Consider the following 20,973-nt stretch of genomic DNA (forward strand, 5'->3'; position numbering starts at 1 on the left):
GTTTCCTCCCACACTCAAAAGACATGCTGGTAGGTTAATTGGATCCTGTCTAAATTAGTCCTAGTATATGAATATAGGTTAGGGACCAGGGGTGGACTGACAACTCATGGGGCCCCCTGGGCAATAGGGGATCATGGGGCCCCTGTGTCCTTGCCCAAACTCAAAAAAGCCTATGAAAAAGGTACCAGGGGCATCTCGTGGGGACCCCTGCTGACCCCAGGCCCTTGGGCAGTGCCCAAGTTTCCAAATGGTCAGTCTGCCCCTGTTAGGGACTTTAGATTGTACACCCCTTCACCCCTTGAGGGTTAGGGACTGATGTGAATGTACAATATACAGTGGGGATCGAAAGTTTGGGCACCCCAGCTAAAAATTTGTATTAATGTGCATAAAGAAGCCAAGGAAAGATGGGAAAATCTCCAAAAGGCATCAAATTACAGATTAGACATTCTTATAATATGTCAACAAAAGTTAGATTTTATTTCCATCATTTACACTTTCAAAATAACAGAAAACAAAAAAATGGCGTCTGCAAAAGTTTGGGCACCCTGCAGAGTTAATATCTTGTACTGCCCCCTTTGGCAAGTATCACAGCTTGTAAACGCTTTTTGTAGCCAGCCAAGAGTCTTTCAATTCTTGTTTGAGGTATCTTTGCCCATTCTTCCTTACAAAAGTCTTCCAGTTCTTTGAGATTTCTGGGCTGTCTGTCACGCACTGCTCTTTTAAGGTCTATCCTGAGATTTTCAATTATGTTGAGGTCAGGAGATTGTGAAGGCCATGGCAAAACCTTCAGTTTATGCCTCTTGATGTAATCCCCCGTGGATTTCAAGGTGTGTTTAAGATCATTATCCATTTGTAGAAGCCATCCTCTCTTTAACTTCAGCTTTTTCACAGATGGCATCAAGTTACCATCCAAAATTTGCTGAAATTTTATTGAATCCATTTTTCCTTCTACTCGTGAGATGTTCCCTGTGCCACTGGCTGCAACACAACCCCAAAGCATGATTGATCCAACCCCATGCTTAACAGTTGGACAGAGGTTCTTTTCATTAAATTCTGTGCCCCTTCTTCTCCAAACGTACCTTTGCTCATTCCGGCCAAAAAGTTCAATTTTAACCTCATCGGTCCACAGAACTTGTTTCCAAAATGCATCAGGCTTGTCTATATGTTCATTTGCAAAGTTCAAACGATGATTTTTGTGGTGAAGAGGTAGAAGAGGTTTTCTTCTGATGACTCTTCCATGAAGACCATATTTGTACAAGTATCTCTTTATAGTGGAATAGTGTACCACAACTCCAGTGTCTGCCAGATCTTTCTGGAGGGATCGTGCAGTCAAACGTGGGTTTTGAATTGTTTTTCTCACAATCCTGCGAGCTGTACTCTCTGATATTTTTCTTGGTCTTCCAGATCTTGCTTTAACTTCCACTGTTCCTGATGACTGCCATTTCTTAATTACATTCCGAATAGAGGATATTGACATCTGAAAACGCTTTGCTATCTTCTTATAGCCTTCTCCAGCTTTGTGAGCGTCAACTATTTTCAGTTTCAGTTTTCTAGACAACTGCTTAGAAGAACCCATGGTGCTGATTGTTGGGGCAAGGTCAGATGAGTCTGGGCATTTAAAACCTTTGAGATTGACATCACCTGGTCTTCCCAGATGATGATTGAGAACAATCCATGACACTGCCAGGTCTCAGCTTTGCAAAGGGGACAGTGCATGCTATAAATTCTGCAGGGTGCCCAAACTTTTGCAGACGCCATTTTTTTGTTTTCTGTTATTTTGAAAGTGTAAATGATGGAAATAAAATCTAACTTTTGTTGACATATTATAAGAATGTCTAATCTGTAATTTGATGCCTTTTGGAGATTTTTCCATCTTTCCTTGGCTTCTTTATGCACATTAATACAAATTTTTAGCTGGGGTGTCCAAACTTTCGATCCCCACTGTATATGTAAAGTGCTGCATAAATCAACAGGGCTATAAAAGTACCTATAAAAACAAAAAGATGTGATGGAGGTAACCATTTAAAAGCAAAATTGCACAAGTGATTTGAAACATGATTCCAGCTTTAAAGTCCACCTTTCTTGCAATATTTCATATTATATCTGTATATTTATAACATGAACATGGTCACAGGCAGAAAACGCCACCTCCAACTCCTACTGCTGGAGGGGGCACTAAGAAGGAGAACTCTGACCATCCAGTGGCCCAGACCTGAGAGCTGGCTTGGTGGCCAGGGGGAGAGGAGAGATTGCTGTGTGCTGTGTAAGGAAACCCCAGGAAAGCAAGCCAGGAGATGATCAAACAGGGGAGGGACTTGGAAGAGGAAGGTACAGGGAAGATCTGAAGAACCAGACTGATCTCCCAAGTGACAGAAAACGAACAGCCTTTCACTGTACCAAAAAAGCAACACAGTCCATTCCTTGCCCTCATCCAGCTGCGACAAAATGGTCTACTCATTTCATCTGCTCCCATCCAGCCTGCAGGAACCACCATCTGAGGACAAACTGCATTTGATTGGCCACCCATTGTCTACTTAAATTTGTCTACACTTGCTGGGACACTACTGCTTCTAGTGGAGCTTTATTAAGCAGAGAACACACCATTCTCTTACTGCCTGTCATTAGGACACTTTGCAAATATCTCCCTTAAAGTGTTACTAAACCCACAACAGTAAAATCAGTCTGTATATGTAGTAAAGCATGCCTGTTATACTCACTATGGAACTTAGGGGTTAATCCTCTGCAATTTGTGAACAGGGCTGTTTGATCCTGTCTTCTCCACTTCTCCCCTTCTTCTACTGTCCCCAATCCATCTGCTGATAGAACAAAGCCTTGGGGGTAAGCTGCAGATGCTCAGTTTGGTGTGTATTCCTGATCACTTTTGCAGCAATTGGATATTCCCTGGATCAACTACCCTTGTTGTTATCACCTCTAAATTATAATATCCAGTTATGTTTTCTGCATTTAGGAATGCATCCAGCTTTTTTTTTTTAAAACAATCTACGTAGCAGCCAAGAACTAGCTCGTCAGGGCATCTATTCCACATTTTCACTGCTCTTACTGTGAAGAAGTCTTTCCTTAAGTGAATGTTAAATCTCTTTTCCTCCAGCTGTAAAGAGTAACCCCTTGCGCTCTGTAATGACCTGAAAGTGAACAACTCTACACCAATTTCACTATATGGATCACTTATGTAAGTATACAACGATGTACAGTACATGTTGATCATTTCCCCCCTAATTCTCAAGAGAGAATAAATTCAGTTCCTCTAATCTTTCCTCATAGCTGAGCTCCTCTATGCCTCTTATCAGTTTGGTTGCCCTTCTCTGTTTTTTCCCCAGTTCCCTAATATCTTTTTTTGTGAATAAGTGCCCAAAATTGAACTGCATATTCTAGCAGAGGTCCTACAAATGATGTGTACAGGGCAAAATTACAGTATCTCTCTCTCAATGGAGTATATACCTCTTTTAATACAAGAAAGAATTTTGCTATAATTAGAAACTGCAGCTTGGCATTGCATACTATTATTAAAGCAGAGTTCCACCAAAGTTCCGCTTTAAGGTCTCGTCCACCACTGCCCATTAAGGATGGGTACCTTTGAGGAGCAGGGGGGCAGGTACCTGGTTTTGACAGGTACCTGCTCCTACTTTCACTGCAATGGCCTAGGCGACCAGAAGCAGAAGTTGTCCTCCTTCCTTCCCTCCCTTCCCCTTGTCTTCTGGGACACGTGACAGGTCCCAGAAGATGACTGGACCATTCACAAGGCGCAGCACAACTGGCACATGCACAATGTAGAACCGGCTGTGAAGCCGCAAGCTTTCACAGCTGAATGTCCACACTTAAGATGCTGGTACTGGGGAGAGAGGACAGCCGGTAAAACCGGCTGTGTTGAGGACACCATGGGACCAAGGAACAGGTGAGTATCTGTTTTCTAAAAGTCAGCAGCTACAGTTTTTGTAGCTGCTGACTTATTGTTTTACATTTTGACTGAACCTCCATTTTAGGTCTATGATCTACCAGAACACCCAGATACTTCTCCACCACTGGCTCCCCCAGCTGTCCTCCTAGTATGTATGAAGTATGTTTTTAGCCCCCAAGTGCATAACCTTACATTTATCAATATTCAACCTTATTTGCCACATAGTTGCCCATTTAAACAGTGCATTGAGGTCAGTTTGGAAGTTGGAGACATCCTGTAAGGACGTTATTTCACTGCACAGCTTGGGGCCATCTGTAAACACTGAAATGGTACTTTTAATCCCAAACCCTATATCACTTTGGTTTAGAGGATACTTCTTGTAGTGATTGTTACCATTTACTGCTCCAGGGTCATTTTCCACTCGCCTAGTGCATTTAAGGCAGAACCCTTCTCCGGAGGTAAAAAAAAAAAAAAAAAGAACACCTGTTAGACCTCATTTAATTGTTGAATCTGTCCATTGGTATTGAACTGTTGCTTATTGCAGCTTTCAAACCTATTTAACCAATACCATTCTGCAGGGCTTATGTTTGCTTGAAAAAAGGCCATTTATTGCATTCGTGTTGTTGGGTCCAGTCACAGGGCCGATCATCACTGGAAATGGTGAAAGAACCTAACATTGCCAGCATTTGGGGGGATCATTGCTACACCATTTCTTTTTTACAGATTGCTGGTCCACTGTAGATATTTTTTTTCAAAAACGCCACAGAAGAGTGACAAGATATTTATAAATCATTACCAGCAAATTCTTTTCATTTTGACTGAATGCTTAGTCTTCAAGGTAGAATTACACCCAGCATAATTTAACCCAGAAGATTGAACACCTACTAGAAATGTAGGACATCATGGCCCTATGCTCTTAGAGGGAGTCACCACAGTGCCCTTCACCCACAGGGTAAAGATTCAGAAAGGGAGGCTGGGGAGCGCCATTGTGTGTGCTCTGTAACCTCTGTGTCCTTTGGACACAGCTGATCACAGATCGCTCTAAAGGGCCAATCACAGTGGCCCTTTACCATGTGATCAGTTGTGTCCAATCACATCTAAACAGATTGCAAGTTATCGGCTTTTCCTTTCCTCAGCACTGTCACTGTGTGAGGAAATGATTGCCGATAACCAGCAATCCCGACAGCGCTTTGCTTACACTGATAATCAGTGCCCTGATCATCAGTGCCGCCCCAGCAGTGCCCATCCGTGCAGCCTATCAGTGCTGCCTCACCAGTGCAGCTTCATCAGTGCCTTATCCTCAGTGCCCATCTGTGTAGCTTATCAGTGCCCTTCAGTGCCGCCTCATCAGTGCCCATTAGTGTTGACTCATTAGTACAGTCTCATTAGTACCCATCAGTGTAGCCCTATTAGTGCTCATCAGTACAGTCTCACCATTGCTCATCAGTGTAGCCTCACCAGTGCCTATCAGTGTAGCCTCACCAGTGCCTATCAGTGCAGCCTCATCAGTGCCCATCAGTACAGCCTCATCAGCGCACATATGTGAAGAAGAAAAATTACTTATCTGCAAATTGTTATAACATAAACTAATAAAAAGGTTTTGTCAAAATGTTCAGTCTTTTTTTGTTTGTTTAGCAAAGAATAAAAAAACTCAGTGGTGATTAAATACCACCAAAAGAAAGCTCTGTCTCAAAAAAAATGATAAAAAATTTCATATGGGTACAGTGTTGCATGGCCGCAGAATTGTCATTCAAAGTGCTACAGCATTGAAAGCTGAAAATTGGCCTGGGCAGGAAGGGGGTGAAAGTACCCAGTATTGAATTGGTTAACCACTTGCCGCCCAGCCACCGCATATAAACGGCGGCAGGGCAGCGCTCGAAGGCAAAAGCACATTTTAAAACGGCTGCCTTCAAAACAGGTAGTGGGCGCGCGCCTCGCCCTACCTGTACCGCGGGTGTCAGCAGCGGGTCTCCGCCGCCGGGTCACGGCCAGTTTTTACCGGCCGTTTTTCCGCGATGAGCGGTGATCACTGACACAGAGCAGGCCTGCATTGTTTACACACAGCCCTGCTCTGTGACAGTTCGCCGACAAGCTGCAGAGGGAGAGAAGAGTTTCTCTCCCTCGATCAGCTCCCCCCTCCCTCCCCCCGTCCAGTATACACCCCCGCCCCCTAGTAAAACACTCCCCTTACACAGCAAATTCTAAAAATGTTAACCCCTTCCTCCCCAGTGACATTAGTACAGTTTCAGTGGTTTTTTTTCACTGATCACTGTATTGGTGTCACTGGGGATGTCAGTGACCCCAAGTCAGTTCCCCCCCCAGTGTCAAAATGTCCGCCGCAGTCCCGCCATAAGTCGCTGGTCGTAATCATATGTCGCTGATTGCCGCCATATGTCGCTGATCGGCGCCATTATTAGCATAAATAAAAATTAAAAATCCCAGTATCTTTCCCGCCATTTGTAAACGCTATAACTTTCACGTAAACCAATTAATTTACACGTATTGGTTTTTTTTAGTAAAGACATGTTGCAGAATGTATTTTGGCAGAAATATATGACTAAATATGATTTTTGCATTTTTTTTTAAAAGTCCAAAATATTGTTTTTTTTTCCTCAAAATTGTCAGGCTTTTTTTTTATAGCGCAAAAAAATAAAAATCGCACAGGCAATTAAATACCACTGAAAGAAAGCTCAATTTGTGGGGAAAAAAGGATGTAAATTTCATTTATGTACCGTATTGCATGACCGCGCAATTGTCCGTTAAACTAGCGCAGCGCTGTATAGCAGAAAAATGGCGTAAATTGCAGTATTTATACCATAGATTGTAGACGCTATAACTTCCACACAAAGCAATCAATATACACTTATTGGGATTTTTTTTACCAAAAACATGTAGCAGAATACATTTTGGTCTAAATTTATAACCAACTTTGAGTTTACTATATATTTTTTATAGCTGAAAGTAAAAAATATTGTTTTTCTTCAAAATTTTTGGCCTTTTTTTGTTTATAGCGTGAAAAATAAAAAGCGCACAGGTGATCAAATACCACCAAAAGAAAGCTCTATTTGTGTGAAAAAAAGGACGTAAATTTTGTTTGGGTGCAGCATTGCATGACCGCGCAATTATCAGTTGAATTAGTGCAGTGCCGAGTAGCAAAAAGAGGCCTGGTCATTAAGGGGGTAAATCCTCAGGAGCTCAAGTGGTTAACCTGTTCACATCTTCGCAATGGCCTTTCTGTACATTAATGTCATAGCCAGTCACTAGATTACTAAATTGTAATGGGAAATACCTAATATCTAGTAAGTTAAAAACATGCACATGTTTATCGACCTTACAGTGCAAATGTATGTAGATCTACACATTTTGGGATGCCTGTACTCAGGATAAATTAAAGAAAAAGATTTGGAAACAATATTTAAAATATTATAATTATACAGAATACACTGCTCAAAAAAATTAAAGGAACACTTTAAAAACACATCAGATCTCAGTGGGGACAACTATCATGCTGGATATCTACTGTATACTGATATGGACTATGTGTTAGGAACATAAAGATGCACCAGCATTTGATGGAAATGAAAATTATCAACCTACAGAGGACTGAATTCAAAGACACCCCAAAAATCAGAGTGAAAAAATGATGCCGCAGGCTAGTCCATTTTGATGAAATTTCATTGCAGCAACTCAACATGGTACTCAGTAGTTTGTACGGCCCCCATGTGCTTGTATGCATGCCTGACAATGTTAGGGCATGCTCTTAATGAGACGATGGCTGGTATCCTGGGGTATTTCCTCCCAGATCTGGACCAGGGCATCAATGAGCTCCTGGACAGTCTGAGGAAATGCCTGCATACTCTCGTCACATGAAGTCGGGCATTGTCGTGCACCAGGAGGAACCCAGGACCCACTGCACCAGCGTAGGGTCTGACAATGGGTTCAAGGTTTTCATCCCGATACTTATTGGCAGTCAGGATGCCATTGTCTAGCCAGTACAGGTCTGTGCGTCCCTCCATGGATATGTCTCCCCACACCATCAGTTACCCACCACCAAAATAATCATGGTGAAATATGTTACAGGCAGTATAAATTTCTCCAGACCCTTTCACATCTGTCATGTGCTCAGGGTGAACCTGCTCTCATCTGTGAAAAGCACAGGGTGCCAGTGGAGGACCTGACAATTCTGGTGTTCAATGGCAAATGCCAATCAAGCTTTATGGTGCAGTAAGCACAGGGCCCACTAGAGGACATCGGGCCTTCAGGCCACCCTCATGAAGTCTGTTTCTGATTGGTCAGAGACATTCACACCAGTGACCTGCTGGATGTCAGTTTGTAGGGCTCTGGCAGTGCTGATCTTGCTCCTCCTTGCACAAAGGAGAAGATACCAGTCCTGCTGATGGGTTAAGGACCTTCTACAGCCCTGTCCAGCTCTCCTAGAGTAACTTCCTGTCTCCTGGAATTTCCTCCATGCTCTTGAGACTGTGCTGGGAGACACAGCAAACCTTCTGGCAAACCTTCTGGCAATGCCATGTAATGATGTGCCATCCTGAAGAAGTTGGACTGCCTGTACAACCTCTGTAGGGTCCAGGTATCGCTTCATGCTACCAGTAGTAACAATGACAGTAGCCAAATGCAAAACTAGTGAAAAACAGTCCGAAAAGATGAGTAGGAAAAAAAATGTCAGTGGTCTCCACCTGTAAAACCATTCCTGTTTTGGGGGTCATCTCATTGTTGCCCATCTAGCGCATTCATTAATATCAAAGCAGCTGAAACTTATTAACAACCCCCTCTGCTACTTAACTGACCAGATCAATATCCCAGGAGTTGATTTGATGCTATACTCTGATTGAAAAATGTAAAGTGTTCCTTTAATTTTTTTTGAGCAGTGTATGTTACACATTAAACAAAGTAAAACTGCTTTTTTTGCATTTTTGTCCATCTCTCTGCTTATTATAAAAAAAATATTCATTGTATTCTAAGTGAAGTGCCAATCAGGGATAGAAAAAAAATTATGTGAAATTAATTTTGGATTGCAAGATGGTTAAAATGTTATTTTTCAGCAAATTGGTACATACCAAAATGTAAAATTTTGTCTGGTCATGAAGATTTTGATTCCCCCCTCGGGTTAAATAGGTGTTTACAGTTTACAGTTTACAGTTTACAGAGGAATTATAAATGCTTGTCTTTCATTTCAATGTTTTTGTGTTTTGTTTATTTTGTGTTATTTCTGGAGGGAATATTTCTGTGCAGCTCATTACTCCCACCTTGTGGTTATTGAAGAACATTTCTAAAAGTAAATTCTGCAGTCCTTCAGAATTGCAAAGAATTAAAATGAAAGTTCTATATTCAGCGTTTCTCAACCTTTTTTCAGTCACGGCACCCTTTAATAGTATGCAAAATCTTGAGGCACTCCAGTATAAACTAAAAAATATAAGCCGGCCATAGACTGTTTGAATCTCGTCCGGCTCAGCAGGAAGTTGATTGATCGATCAGCTTGGGTACAACCAGCCTGCCAGATTTTAAATGCGATTATTTTTCATGGCTGTTATAGCCATGGTTGCGGGAAAGAAATTCTCTCTATAGAGATTAATTTCCTGCAACCATGGCTATAACAGCCACTAGCAATAATCGCATGAAAACTCTGGCAGGCTGGCTGTACTCAAGCTGATCGATCAATCAACTTTCTGCTGAATCGGCCAGCCTTAAATGTTACTTATCAATGGGAAACAAAGGAAACATGAGCCAGGGATAATGCATACAACTACCTTCATGAAATTAATTTCACATTAGGAGTCGCATCCCATCACATCAGAGTTTCCCCTGCACATCAGAACTCCCCTCACTTAGTTAGAGTCCTCCCATCACAGTGTCCTTTCATCCATCTATTACCCAGGGCAAATTGGGTCTCGTGATTGGGTGTCCTGGATGATCGCATGGCCAGGGACAATGCATACAACTACCTTCATGAAATTAATTTCACATTAGGAGTCGCCTATCACAACAGAGCCCCCCTCACATCAGAGTTGCCCCTTCATGTCACAGGCCCCCATCATGTCAGAAGTCCCTCCTTCACATCAGTGCCCTCCCATCACATCAGAGTTTCCCCTGTACATCAGAACCCCTCCTCACTTAGAGTCCTCCCATCACATAGTCCTTTCATCCATCTATTACCCAGGACAAATTGAGTCTCGTGATTGGGTGTTCTGGATGATCGTATTGCACCCAGGTTGAGAAACACTTATATTGGGATGCAGGCATGTTTTTCAGCACAAATTTTCTTTTGGTTGAGTAAAGCATTAAAAAATAAGTCAGTTTGCATTTTATTTACAATATAGATGTTAACTAATAGCCTCTCACACAAAAATGCCCATAAAATAACAACACTTCAATAATATAATAGAAAATAATGTTCAAATGAAATACTGTCCCAATATGCTATATATTAGAGCACAAAAACCGTTCAGTTTCCATCAGCTTAATGCATTTCAGGTGCATCAATACAAATGGTGTTATTATTAAAGTCTTATAGCTGGAGTTATAGGTCTGATTCAGCAAATAAGCAAGGGCTTTCTTTACAAACTTCTGGTAGGCAAAAGGCGTTTCTGCTCAGGTTGTAGATATTTTCCAAAGAAAACTAAGAGTTTGCATGCACTTTTGTTTTCAATACACCTGGAATGTATTAAGTGATTTAACCCTTATTCACATGGGCATACTGATTTGTACACCTGTGCGAGGGGCCATCTTCACCTGCATGGGGTGCAAAGGTGGTCCATGCTGCCCCATGCAGGCATCCTGTTCAAATCAATGAAATGGGGGTGGTTACATGGACCTACACGGATCTCCAAGCGCATCCCCGGGCGTACTTCTATGAGGATAGGTAGGTATTCCATCTGGGGGGTGTTTAGTGGTTTTGGGGGGTTCGGTGAGTGATTGGGGGTGGTTGGTAGGGTGGGAGGTGGTAGGGGTTGGCACATAGAGTTTTTTCCATCAGGGTAGGATAGTCCCAGTGGATCTTCAATGTTCCTATTGGAGGATCCCATTTTTTCCGTAGGGTGGCTCCCCCTGTGATGTTGGATTGGTTGTTCTATCTCCGATGTTTTATTGTTGTGATTGGTATACAATAAATATTATTTGAGGTTAGCCTACTAGGGGTCCATTGGCCTGAGTTCTAATCCGTGCATTAGACCCACACTGATGTACACTCCAGAATGCGCTTAGGAATCCATACAGGTCCGTGCAGCCAACAACCTGTCATTGACTTGAACAGGCTGCCTGCATGAAGCTGCACGGAACATCTGAAGACATAATCTGAGTGAGGACCTAGGACCCAAAAAATATGTATATACAGTATATATAAACAATCTTTGTTTAATATTGAACAATGAACACACACAATGAAAATATTGTTTTCAATTCAGAGCAAATTAACACAAAGAAATAGACAGCTCATAGTACCTGTGCATGAAGAAACTCTACAAGTGGTAACTGAGAAAATGTTTTGGAATATTTAGTTTATTCAAAAGATTCAATATTGAGTCGTGAAGAAAATTACCCCAACTGGGGCACCCGAGTTGGTGGCCCTTATACAGAAACACATCTATTCAGTCCACAATTCATAGAAGATACAATTCAGAATGAACATATAGCAGATTCCAGGATTTGGAGGTCCAATTGGGTACAAGGGAGCAAATTTTCAGGAGTGAGAGGTTTGTGGAAGTATGTCTTGGTGCAAAGTTTTACAGGTTACTCTATGTAATCATTTGGGCCCTTCCCATAGAGTGGTAATGCTTGCTGAGTCAAAATATCTGGGCTCAAATTGCCCAAATAATCTATTTTATAAATAATTGTTTAAACTCCTTTGGTCTTTCTTTTTAGAGACAAATACTGTAATGAAAAAAAAATATTGTAACCAATTGGGTCCTGAAATGCATATTGGTTCTATCTGCTGGAAGGTTAAAACATCAATGGCAGCTGGAATAGATCATTGATAGTAATAGGTAATATGACTCTTTTTTTAAACCATGGCTTATCTATTTAACATCTGTATGTCTTTTTTGCTCAGGATCCTTTTTAAGCATTGATACAGATCTCAGATTGCTTAGGTATCCATAAAAAATTACATCTCTATATTTAAATCACTGTTAAACCTCTGAATTGAAAAATGACCAAAGCATATCCCTCTGTAGTATGTACTAACCTAAATCCAAAACAGTGTTTTTCTGTCTGCTCTCTCTACTGTCTGCAAGAGTCACTTCTCACAGGTTATGTTGACATTTCAGAATCTCAAACGACGGACCGTCCCCCATTCAACGTCCAGCAGGTGATTGTCAGTCTCAGCTATGCATGTTTCTCTTTGTGACTGTGTAGATGACGTTTGTCCATTACTGTATTGTCACTCATTAAAATCTGAAGATTCTTTAGCTCTTTGACAAACCAATTTCTTTCTTAGCTGGGAGCAAAATGCAGCAACTTCTGCCTCCTCTTCACTGTATGCAGGGTTTTCAGAGCTCTGCAGGAGTAAAAAATGATGGGAAGGATTCTAAAAATAATATATATATTTTAAAGTGTCATCAAACCCTCATCATAACCACTTGCCCTCCAGAGGATTTACCCCCCTTCCTGACCAGGCCATTTTTTGCGTTAAAGCGCTGCATTAGTTTAACTGACAATTGCGCGGTCATGCAATGCTGTACCCAAATTAAATTGATGTCCTTTTTCCCCACAAATAGAGCTTCCTTTTGGTGGTATTTGATCACCTGTGCATTTTTTATTTTTTGCACTGTAAAAAAAATGTAAAAAATCTAATTTCATCATAAATTTAGGCCAAAATGTCTTTGCTAAAGAAAATGCCAATACATGTAAGTTAATTGGTTTACGTGAAAGTTATAGCGTTTACAAATGGCGGTATATATACTGGAAATTTAAATTTTTTAATTTTTACTAGTAATGGCGGCGATCAGCGACTTATAGCAGGACTGCGGCAGGCATTCTGACACTTGGGGGAACGGACTTGGTGTCACTGACATCCCCAGTGACACCAATACAGGGATCAGTTCTAATAAAAAGCACTAACACTGTACTAAAGATAGTGGGCAGGAAGCAGTTAACATGTGGGGCGATCAAAGGGTTAACTGTGTGCTGTGCGCTGTTTTACTGTGGGTGTATATATACCGCCATTTGTAAACGCTATAACTTTCACGGAAACCAATAAATTTTTAGGTATTGGGATTTTTTTCAGCAAAGACATGTAGCAGAATACATTTTGACCTAAATTTATGACAAAATTTGATTTTTAAAATTTTTTTACATGTTTAATAGCAAAAAGTAAAAAATATTGTTTATTTCTCAAAATTGGCGGCCTTTTTTTGTTTATAGCACAATCAAATACCACCGAAAGAAAGCTCTATTTGTGAGAAAAAAAGGACATAAATTTATTTTGGGTACAGTGTTGAATGACGCGCAATTGTCAGTTAAAGTAACGCAGCGCTGTATCGCAAAAAATGACCTGGTCATGAAGGGGGATAAATCCTCTGGAAGGTAAGTGTTTAACTTTAGATTCCAGGAAATTAGAGGAGATGATGTTAGAATCAGGAGACTCTTGGGTGGGAGCACAATGCAGGAACTCTTGCATCTTTTTATAATATTGCTACTGTTGTGGAATTGTTTTAAGTTTCAGTTGCAACAAACAACTCAGGAGCACCGTCATAGTACATATAAAAAGCCACACTTTACTAAAATGTATACAAAATAGTATTGTATATACAAAATGATGATTCTCCATAGTGGTCACAAAAGGTCAACATGGAGGCCAACAAGCATGAGATGGAGACCTGTTCTGCAGGATTATCAATCTGTTAATAGAACACTGTTTAATATTGATTTTACATATGCTTCTCTATGCTGGTCAAATATTGATTTTAGGTCTGCTGCTCCATGCTGTTGAACAGGATATAACAATTGTCCCTTAGAACAATGAAATATCTGCCTTGCCTTTTGCCTGTCTTGCCCCATTAGCTGTTGTCTTTACTTCCACTCTTATACCTCTTTGCCATGACTCTATGTGAAGCTGATAGGCTGCTTCTGACTGAGCAGTTAATCAGTGCCTCCAAAGAGCCATGGCAAAAACATGGAAGTGGAAGCAGAGACAATGGCCAAAGGGACCCTCATCAGCTGACAGCACTTTCAAGGGAGATTATTGTAAATGAAGCAGCAGTACGGAAAAGTGTAATTAAAGTCAATATATGATTTACTTTAAGAAGACTATGGGCCTACCTTGATGCAAGCAGCCTCTGCTGCTCTCCACGTTGCCAAAATACTATGGATCAGATTTTGTGCATTTTTCAATAAAACATCTTCTGCAGAATAATCATCACAGCCCGTAGCGGCCTTCACACTGTTGAACAACATAAAAACATTTTAAAAAATTAACAAAGTAGCTATTATGAAAAGGTGATTTCATTCTCCATACCCTAATGTAGTGGTCTCCAATCTGCGGCCCTTTGCTTGCTTTTGTCCAGCCCTTGGGGCACTATTTCATTCGCGAACACCAATAATGGGGCACAGTTCCTCCCAATGACATCAATGATGGGGCATAGTTTCTCCCAATGACACCAACAATGGGGCACAGTTCCTGCCAATGACACCAATGATGGGGCACAGTTTCTCCCAATGACATCAATGATGGGGCACAGTTCCTCCCAATGACACCAACATTGGGGCCCAATGACACTAATGATGGGGCACAATTCCTACCAATGACACCAATGATGGGGCACAATTCCTCACAATCACACCAAGGATGGGACACTATTCCTACCAATGATGGTGGGGCACTATTCCTACCAATGACAGCAATGATGGTGTACAATTCCTCCAAATCACACCAAGGATGGGACACTATTCCTACCAATGATGGTGGGGCACTATTCCTACCAATGACACCAATGATGGCGTACAATTCCTCCCAATGGTTGGTTTTGAAAGGCTGGGCAGCTCAGCAGGCATGGCCTGAGTATATGACATTTGTATCTCAATGTGGTTATATTTGCATTAGTAGAATTTGGCAGGTACTGGACATGCAATTCAAACTGGTGTTTTTTCAAAGTTTCATACAGTTCCTTCCTTGTGGCCAGGGGCAGTACCAGGGGGTGCTTAACTGTCCTATAGCAACCCTAACATTTCTCAAAGCATCCCCATCAGCAGCCGCCTTGGGTGCCTTGGGGAAGAAGTTCACTTTCAGCCATGCCCATTTTAGCCACACCCACCTTTTGACCATGCCCACACCTGCAAAGTGGGCGGAGCACTACACAAGCTGCATAAGCTCCCCCACTTATGATTCCAGCATCTGCACAGCACTTCCAAATAATTTGGGCTGGAACCCTCCTGCTAAAAATGTAAAGCCCAGTTCTAGTCCCTGTGAGCCCAGGGTGACATGACAACACACCCTAAAGGGGTGTGCCCTGGGCTCCCAGGAAAATGGGTTGAAAGACAGAAGTGGGTTAAATGGGTTGAAAGTGGAATTGGCCTTAAAGTGTTCCTAAACCCACAACATTAAAATCAGTCTGTATATGCAGTAAAGCATGTTTGTTATACTCACTGTGGAACCTAAGGGGTTATTTCTCTGCATTGTGTGAAAAGGGCTGTTTGATCTTGTCTTCTCTGATCCTCTCCTTCTTCTACTGTCCCCCATCCATCTGCTCATAGAACAGAGGCTTGGGGGCAAGCTGCACATGCTCAGTTTGTTGTGTATTCCTGATCCCTTATGGAGCAATTGGATATTCCCTGGATCAACTACCCCTGTTGTTATTACCTCTAAATATTAATACCCAGTTATATCTTCCCCTTCTCCCAGTGTCCCCCTCTTATCTCCTGATAAGACATATTGTGTGGGAACACACTGCACATGCTCAGTTTGGTGTGTATTGCTAGAGAGGTTTTATTTTTTCCTTGAGAGAGTGCATGTGATCAGCACAGGGCCAATCAGCACAGAGTTCGGGGGTCCTGCATGCTCCTAGAGCAGAAAGAAAACTCCTACAAGCTTTAACCCATGCTCTGCTTTATACTGCTGATAAAAAATAGGTATTTAGCAGTTTATATTTACTAAAATAATTGCATTTCCATGCAGTGTGTATTGTGGGAGACCAGATATAGTGAATGCAGGGCCCTGGGTTTAGTAACACTTTAAAGAAGATTTATTTAGAATAATTGCAGCTAGATTTCCTTATATAATTCCATAGCCGGATAGTTTATCACAATGAAGTTTCTCTTTTGGCAGTAACAGTACCCATTGGTGGAATAGTACATTTACTTATGTAAGTGCTGCCATAGTTCAAATACAGCTGCAGAGAAAAGAATGGAGTAGTAAATACATTTTAGACAACACTTTGATACTTTACCTGGAAACAATGTTGAGTTGGTTGCTAATTGTTTGTATCTGCTCCATACCACACAGGAGATCAAATGTATTCCTCTCATCCATACAGTTTTTAGCCATTATTCCAACAAACTTTACAAAGGTCTGACCAAGTGCAGCTATGGATTTAGCAGAGGCAATGAACTGCTCTGGGGTCTACATTGAAAAATAATTACAGCCAACATGTAGGTCTTAAATGTTACATTTAAAAAAAAGTGGTTTGTAAGAATCACTGCAGGAATCACAACACTTCATGCACAAAAGAACAAAAAAGAAATGACATGCTTGAGCTGAACTGAAAAAGAATTATTGTCATTGGATTATTCACATTTTATATATTGCTATTTTTTGGCTATTATTTGGATAGAGATCCTCTTTATTGCTAGTAAGGTTGTTTTCTGGGGAACCTGTTTATTTTTTAAAGCCGCGGTCCAGTCACAATGAAAAAAAAAATAAAAGTCAGCAGCTACAAAAATTGTAGCTGCTGACTTTTAAAAAACAGACACTCACCTGTCCCTTGATCCAGTGGTGTCTTCACAGGTTCATCGGCTGTCCTGTGCTCCTGACACCGACATCTTCAGTGTGGACACCCAGCTGCGACAGCTTGCGGCTTCACAGCCAGGTGCCCACTGCTCATGTGCGAGTAGCGATGTGCTTTGTAAATGGTCCCGTAGTGTTCTGGGACCTGTCACGTGTCCCAGAAGACCACGGGGAGGAAGGAGAGGAGGACAATTTCCGCTTCTGATCGCCTAGGTGATCGCAGAAGTGGGAGCGGGTACCTGTCAAATTCAGGTACCCCCATCCCCGCTCCCCAAAGGTGCCAATCCATAAAGAGGAGCAGGAGACAAAGCCTCAAAGTGGCACTTCCTCTTCTGGGTGGAGCTCCACTTTAACTATCCCCACTCTAGTTATAAATTGATAAATAGCTTGGTTTGAGAAATCTTCAGTTGTCCTGGGTGAATCTGAGCTTATTCTTGACCTTGGACTGGACTGGGAAAGGCCAAAGATGGTGCAAACTCCAAGAGCAACCTCAGTTCCTCTGACACACCTGACTGAATTAAAGTTACTGCAAGCACTTATAGGAACGCGAGCATAGAGACCGTGAATTGGCACCCACAAATAGACACTAGATTGTTTAGTGGTAAGCAGGGGCGGACTGACCATTCAGTCACTCGGGCACTGCCCGAGGGCCCCGATTCAGTAGGGGGCCCCGTAAAATGCCCCTGGTACCTTTTTTTTATAGGCTTTTTTGAGTGTGGGCAAGGACACAGGGGCCCCATGATTCCCTATTGCCTGAGGGCCCCATGAGTTGTCAGTCCGCCCCTGGTGGTAAGTGAATTCAATGTAGCAGCACAGTTGCTAAATGGTTAGCACTTCCATCTGGCAGTACTAGGGTCGTTGGTTCAAACCTCAATCACAGCACCTCCTGCCTGGAGTTTGCATGTTCTCCCTGGGCCTGCGTGGGTTTCCTCCGGGTACTCTGGTTTCCTCCCACACTCCAAAGACATGCTGATAGGTTAATTGGATCCTGTCTAAATTGGCCTTAGTATGTATGTATAAATGTAAGTTAGGGACCTTAGATTGTACACCCCTTGAGGGTTAGGGACAGATGTGAATGTACAATATATATGTAAAGCACTTCATAAATTAATGGCGCTATATAAGTACCTGTAATAATAAATAAATATTGGTATGGGTTAGAATAAATGGTAGTTTGAGAATAAATGAGCACCCAGAAGGTAAGTTCAGACACAGTCCACTAGCCATGTAAGGTTACTTAGAATAGCATTCTGTACCACTAAACTTGGATTGACACATGAGTCAGCAAAGTCAGAAATAAAGTGAATATAACCATTACCTGCAATGTGAATAATAATGCAATAACTAGTGTAGAGTGCACTCTAGGAGAATGGCTAGGATATGGTGCGATATTCCCTGAGAGGTACCTCTGAGCATAAGCAATAGGCAAAGGTCTTTGAGTAGCAGTGGTAAAGGGACAGTCTATAGTCCTAACTCTACAGTTGGCTAGCATTGGGACCCAGTTGTACCATTGGTGTACATGAATAGTCACAATAAAGCCTTCACAGATATTAAACAGGAGAGTGCAAAAAAGAAATGCTGATATCCAAAGTGTAATAACCAAAGATTACGCCTTCTTTGACTCCACAAACAGTTCACCAGTCTGCCTTTTAATTAATTTTCTATTCTGTTTTGGATTTTTATAAGACAAAATATTAATATAAATATTCAGAGAATATACCAAATTCCCTTATAAACCATATTTTTCACAATTTAGAAAGGTGTTCCGTTGAAAATGTTATGTAGGAAAATTGTTTTTTGGTAAAAGCAACTTTAAATTACTGATATTCTGGGGGGGTGTTGTACAGAGGACAGTGGAAAAGTCAAAAGCTCATGTTAACTATTTTTATATGCTTTTATTCAGTAGTATGGAACATTCCAACTTTGGATACTTTAATTTTTTTTAACATAGAGTTTAACACATGAGCCATGACGGAAGCATGATTTTGTATTCCCAACTGCCATACAGCAATAACATTTTACCCTATTTTTGTTAGCTACAAGGTAGCTAGTATAAAACCACAAGGCATTGATGACTGATTTCTGCCTGTGGCATTGTAGAGTTTTACCTTACATGACTGATAGGAAGGATTTTGGCCATGTTATAGTTGCAGATATGCCACCTGTAAGAAGTATGTGGAGAAGAACAAATGGCAGGTCTCAAAACTTGTCTTGTCCATTTGTTGAAGTCTATTATTTATACATCCTGCCTTTGTGAGTGTGTTGCAGTATTGACACTATAGGTTAATTTACTAAAGGCAAATAGGCTGTTCAAGTTGCAATGGAATGTTCACTTTGCTAGGGAATTTTCACTTTGCATAATGAACGATGTGAAAAATTCACAGATACAAAATTCCCAAACACAAGTCAGAAGAGCTTTACCTCTTTCCCTAAGATGAGGGAAAATTCCTGTTGTAAAGTGAAAATTCCCATGCAAAGTGAACAGTCTATTTGCCTTTAGTAAATCAACCCCTATGGGTTACCAGACATACCCAATGGGTTGTAAAGTTGGTGCCCCTGGCCATAGCTGCTGCTGTTCCATGTGTTAGAATAGTGTTCACCAGGCTAAAAAGTGAGAAGGAATCACGTCATGTTCCTGGCAATTTATGTGTACAGAGCAGGGACAGCCTTGTTAGTGCTGATTCACATATGTGCAGTGCAGATTAAAGCTCAGGTTTCACAGCTAATTGAATCAATAGTTGTTCAGGTCAGGTTTACATCAGGTTCAAGACAGATTTAGATCAGGTTCAGGTCAGGATTTTATCCTGTTCACAACTGATGACATGCAATTTAGAAATGATTCCCATAGACGTCAATAGTCTGTAAGTGCCGGTTCACGTATATGCGGATTGAATGCAGTTTGAACCATATGCAATGTACATGACATGTGAAATAACATTGCTTCATATGGTGCCTGTTCACATATGTCCAGTGCACTGGTGGTGCGGATTCAGTGCAGATTGATAAAGATTCCTGTCTGATTTCTGAGCAGTGTGGTCCATGTCAGGTGTGGATTATAAGCTATTGACTTCTATGGGAATTGTTTCTAAACCGCATATGTGTGAACAGGATAAAATCCTGACCTGAACCTGTCCTGAACATGACGTAGACCTGACCTGAACTACCTAACAACTACTGCATCAATTAGCTGTGAAACATGAGCTTCAATCCTCACCGCACATGTGTGAATCAGCTCTCATCCACATCTGAACCAGACCACACTGCTCAGAAATTGTACATGACTCTTTTTCAGTCCGCACTAAATCCGCACTTCCAGTGCACCGGACATATGTAAACAGACACCATTGCATTGTCAGAGGACGGATTGGTACTGAACATCAGGGCACTGATGATCAGTGCCCAGCAGTGCCACCCACATTTGCCCAGCAGTGCCACCCACATTTGCCCAGCAGTGCCACCCACCTGTGCCCATCAATGCCAGCCACCTGTGTACAGCAGTGCCACCCACCAGTGTCCCTCAGTGGCACCCATCAGTGCTGCCCAGCAGTGCCACCTATCAGTGCCCAGCAGTGTTACCAGCCAGTGCCATCAGTCAGTGCCACCCATTAGTGCTCATCAGTGCCGCCTAGCAGTGCCCATCAGTGGTGCCTATCAGTGTCCATCATTGTTGCATATCAGTGCAGCAGCATCAGTGCCAGCACATCAATGCCGCCTATCAGTGCTGCCTATCAGTGCCCATCAGTGCTGCCTATCCGTGCCACCTCATCAGTGCCACAAGTGGTTAACATGTCTGCAACAGAACTATCAGAATCATGTGTTAAATCTGCTTCCCCTGTTTCCTACTTACTGTGTACACTACATTGTGTGAGCTCCTCCCCTTGTTTCATCCCTGACAATGCAGTTCAGTTTCAGTCCAGTCTTCAACGTCATTGCTGGAATATAGTGCTCATGTATTTTGTGCAACAACTAAAACAGTATTCAGTGAAGATAATTCCTCAACCAGTAGATGGCAGTGTTTGTAAGTTTGTAGCTGCATCTATGGTATATTCTATGACTTTTTTCTGAATAAAGTTTCCTGTTTCCTTTTTGCAATGAAGCAGAAAAG

The 20,973-nt window shown here is 41.7% G+C and overlaps 1 protein-coding gene across 1 annotated transcript in view; it reads right to left on the reverse strand.

Moving 5' to 3' along the window:
- Positions 1-11,410: 11,410 nt before the first annotated feature.
- Positions 11,411-20,973, reverse strand: part of LOC149449415 (uncharacterized) — a 32,482-nt gene continuing 22,919 nt past the window's right edge. The window contains exons 5-7 of the mRNA XM_089693247.1: positions 16,312-16,484; positions 14,189-14,309; positions 11,411-12,425 (exon numbers count right to left, since the gene is read on the reverse strand). Of these exons, the coding sequence (XP_089549373.1) occupies positions 12,309-12,425; positions 14,189-14,309; positions 16,312-16,484 (411 nt within the window). The 3' untranslated portion in view covers positions 11,411-12,308. The remainder of the gene's footprint in view (positions 12,426-14,188; positions 14,310-16,311; positions 16,485-20,973) is intronic.

Source organism: Staurois parvus, unplaced genomic scaffold (genome assembly GCF_062004578.1).
Source record: "Staurois parvus isolate SC_StPar_1 unplaced genomic scaffold, SC_StPar_1.0 ptg000619l, whole genome shotgun sequence".
In the NCBI taxonomy this organism is placed as follows: Eukaryota; Metazoa; Chordata; class Amphibia; order Anura; family Ranidae; genus Staurois; species Staurois parvus.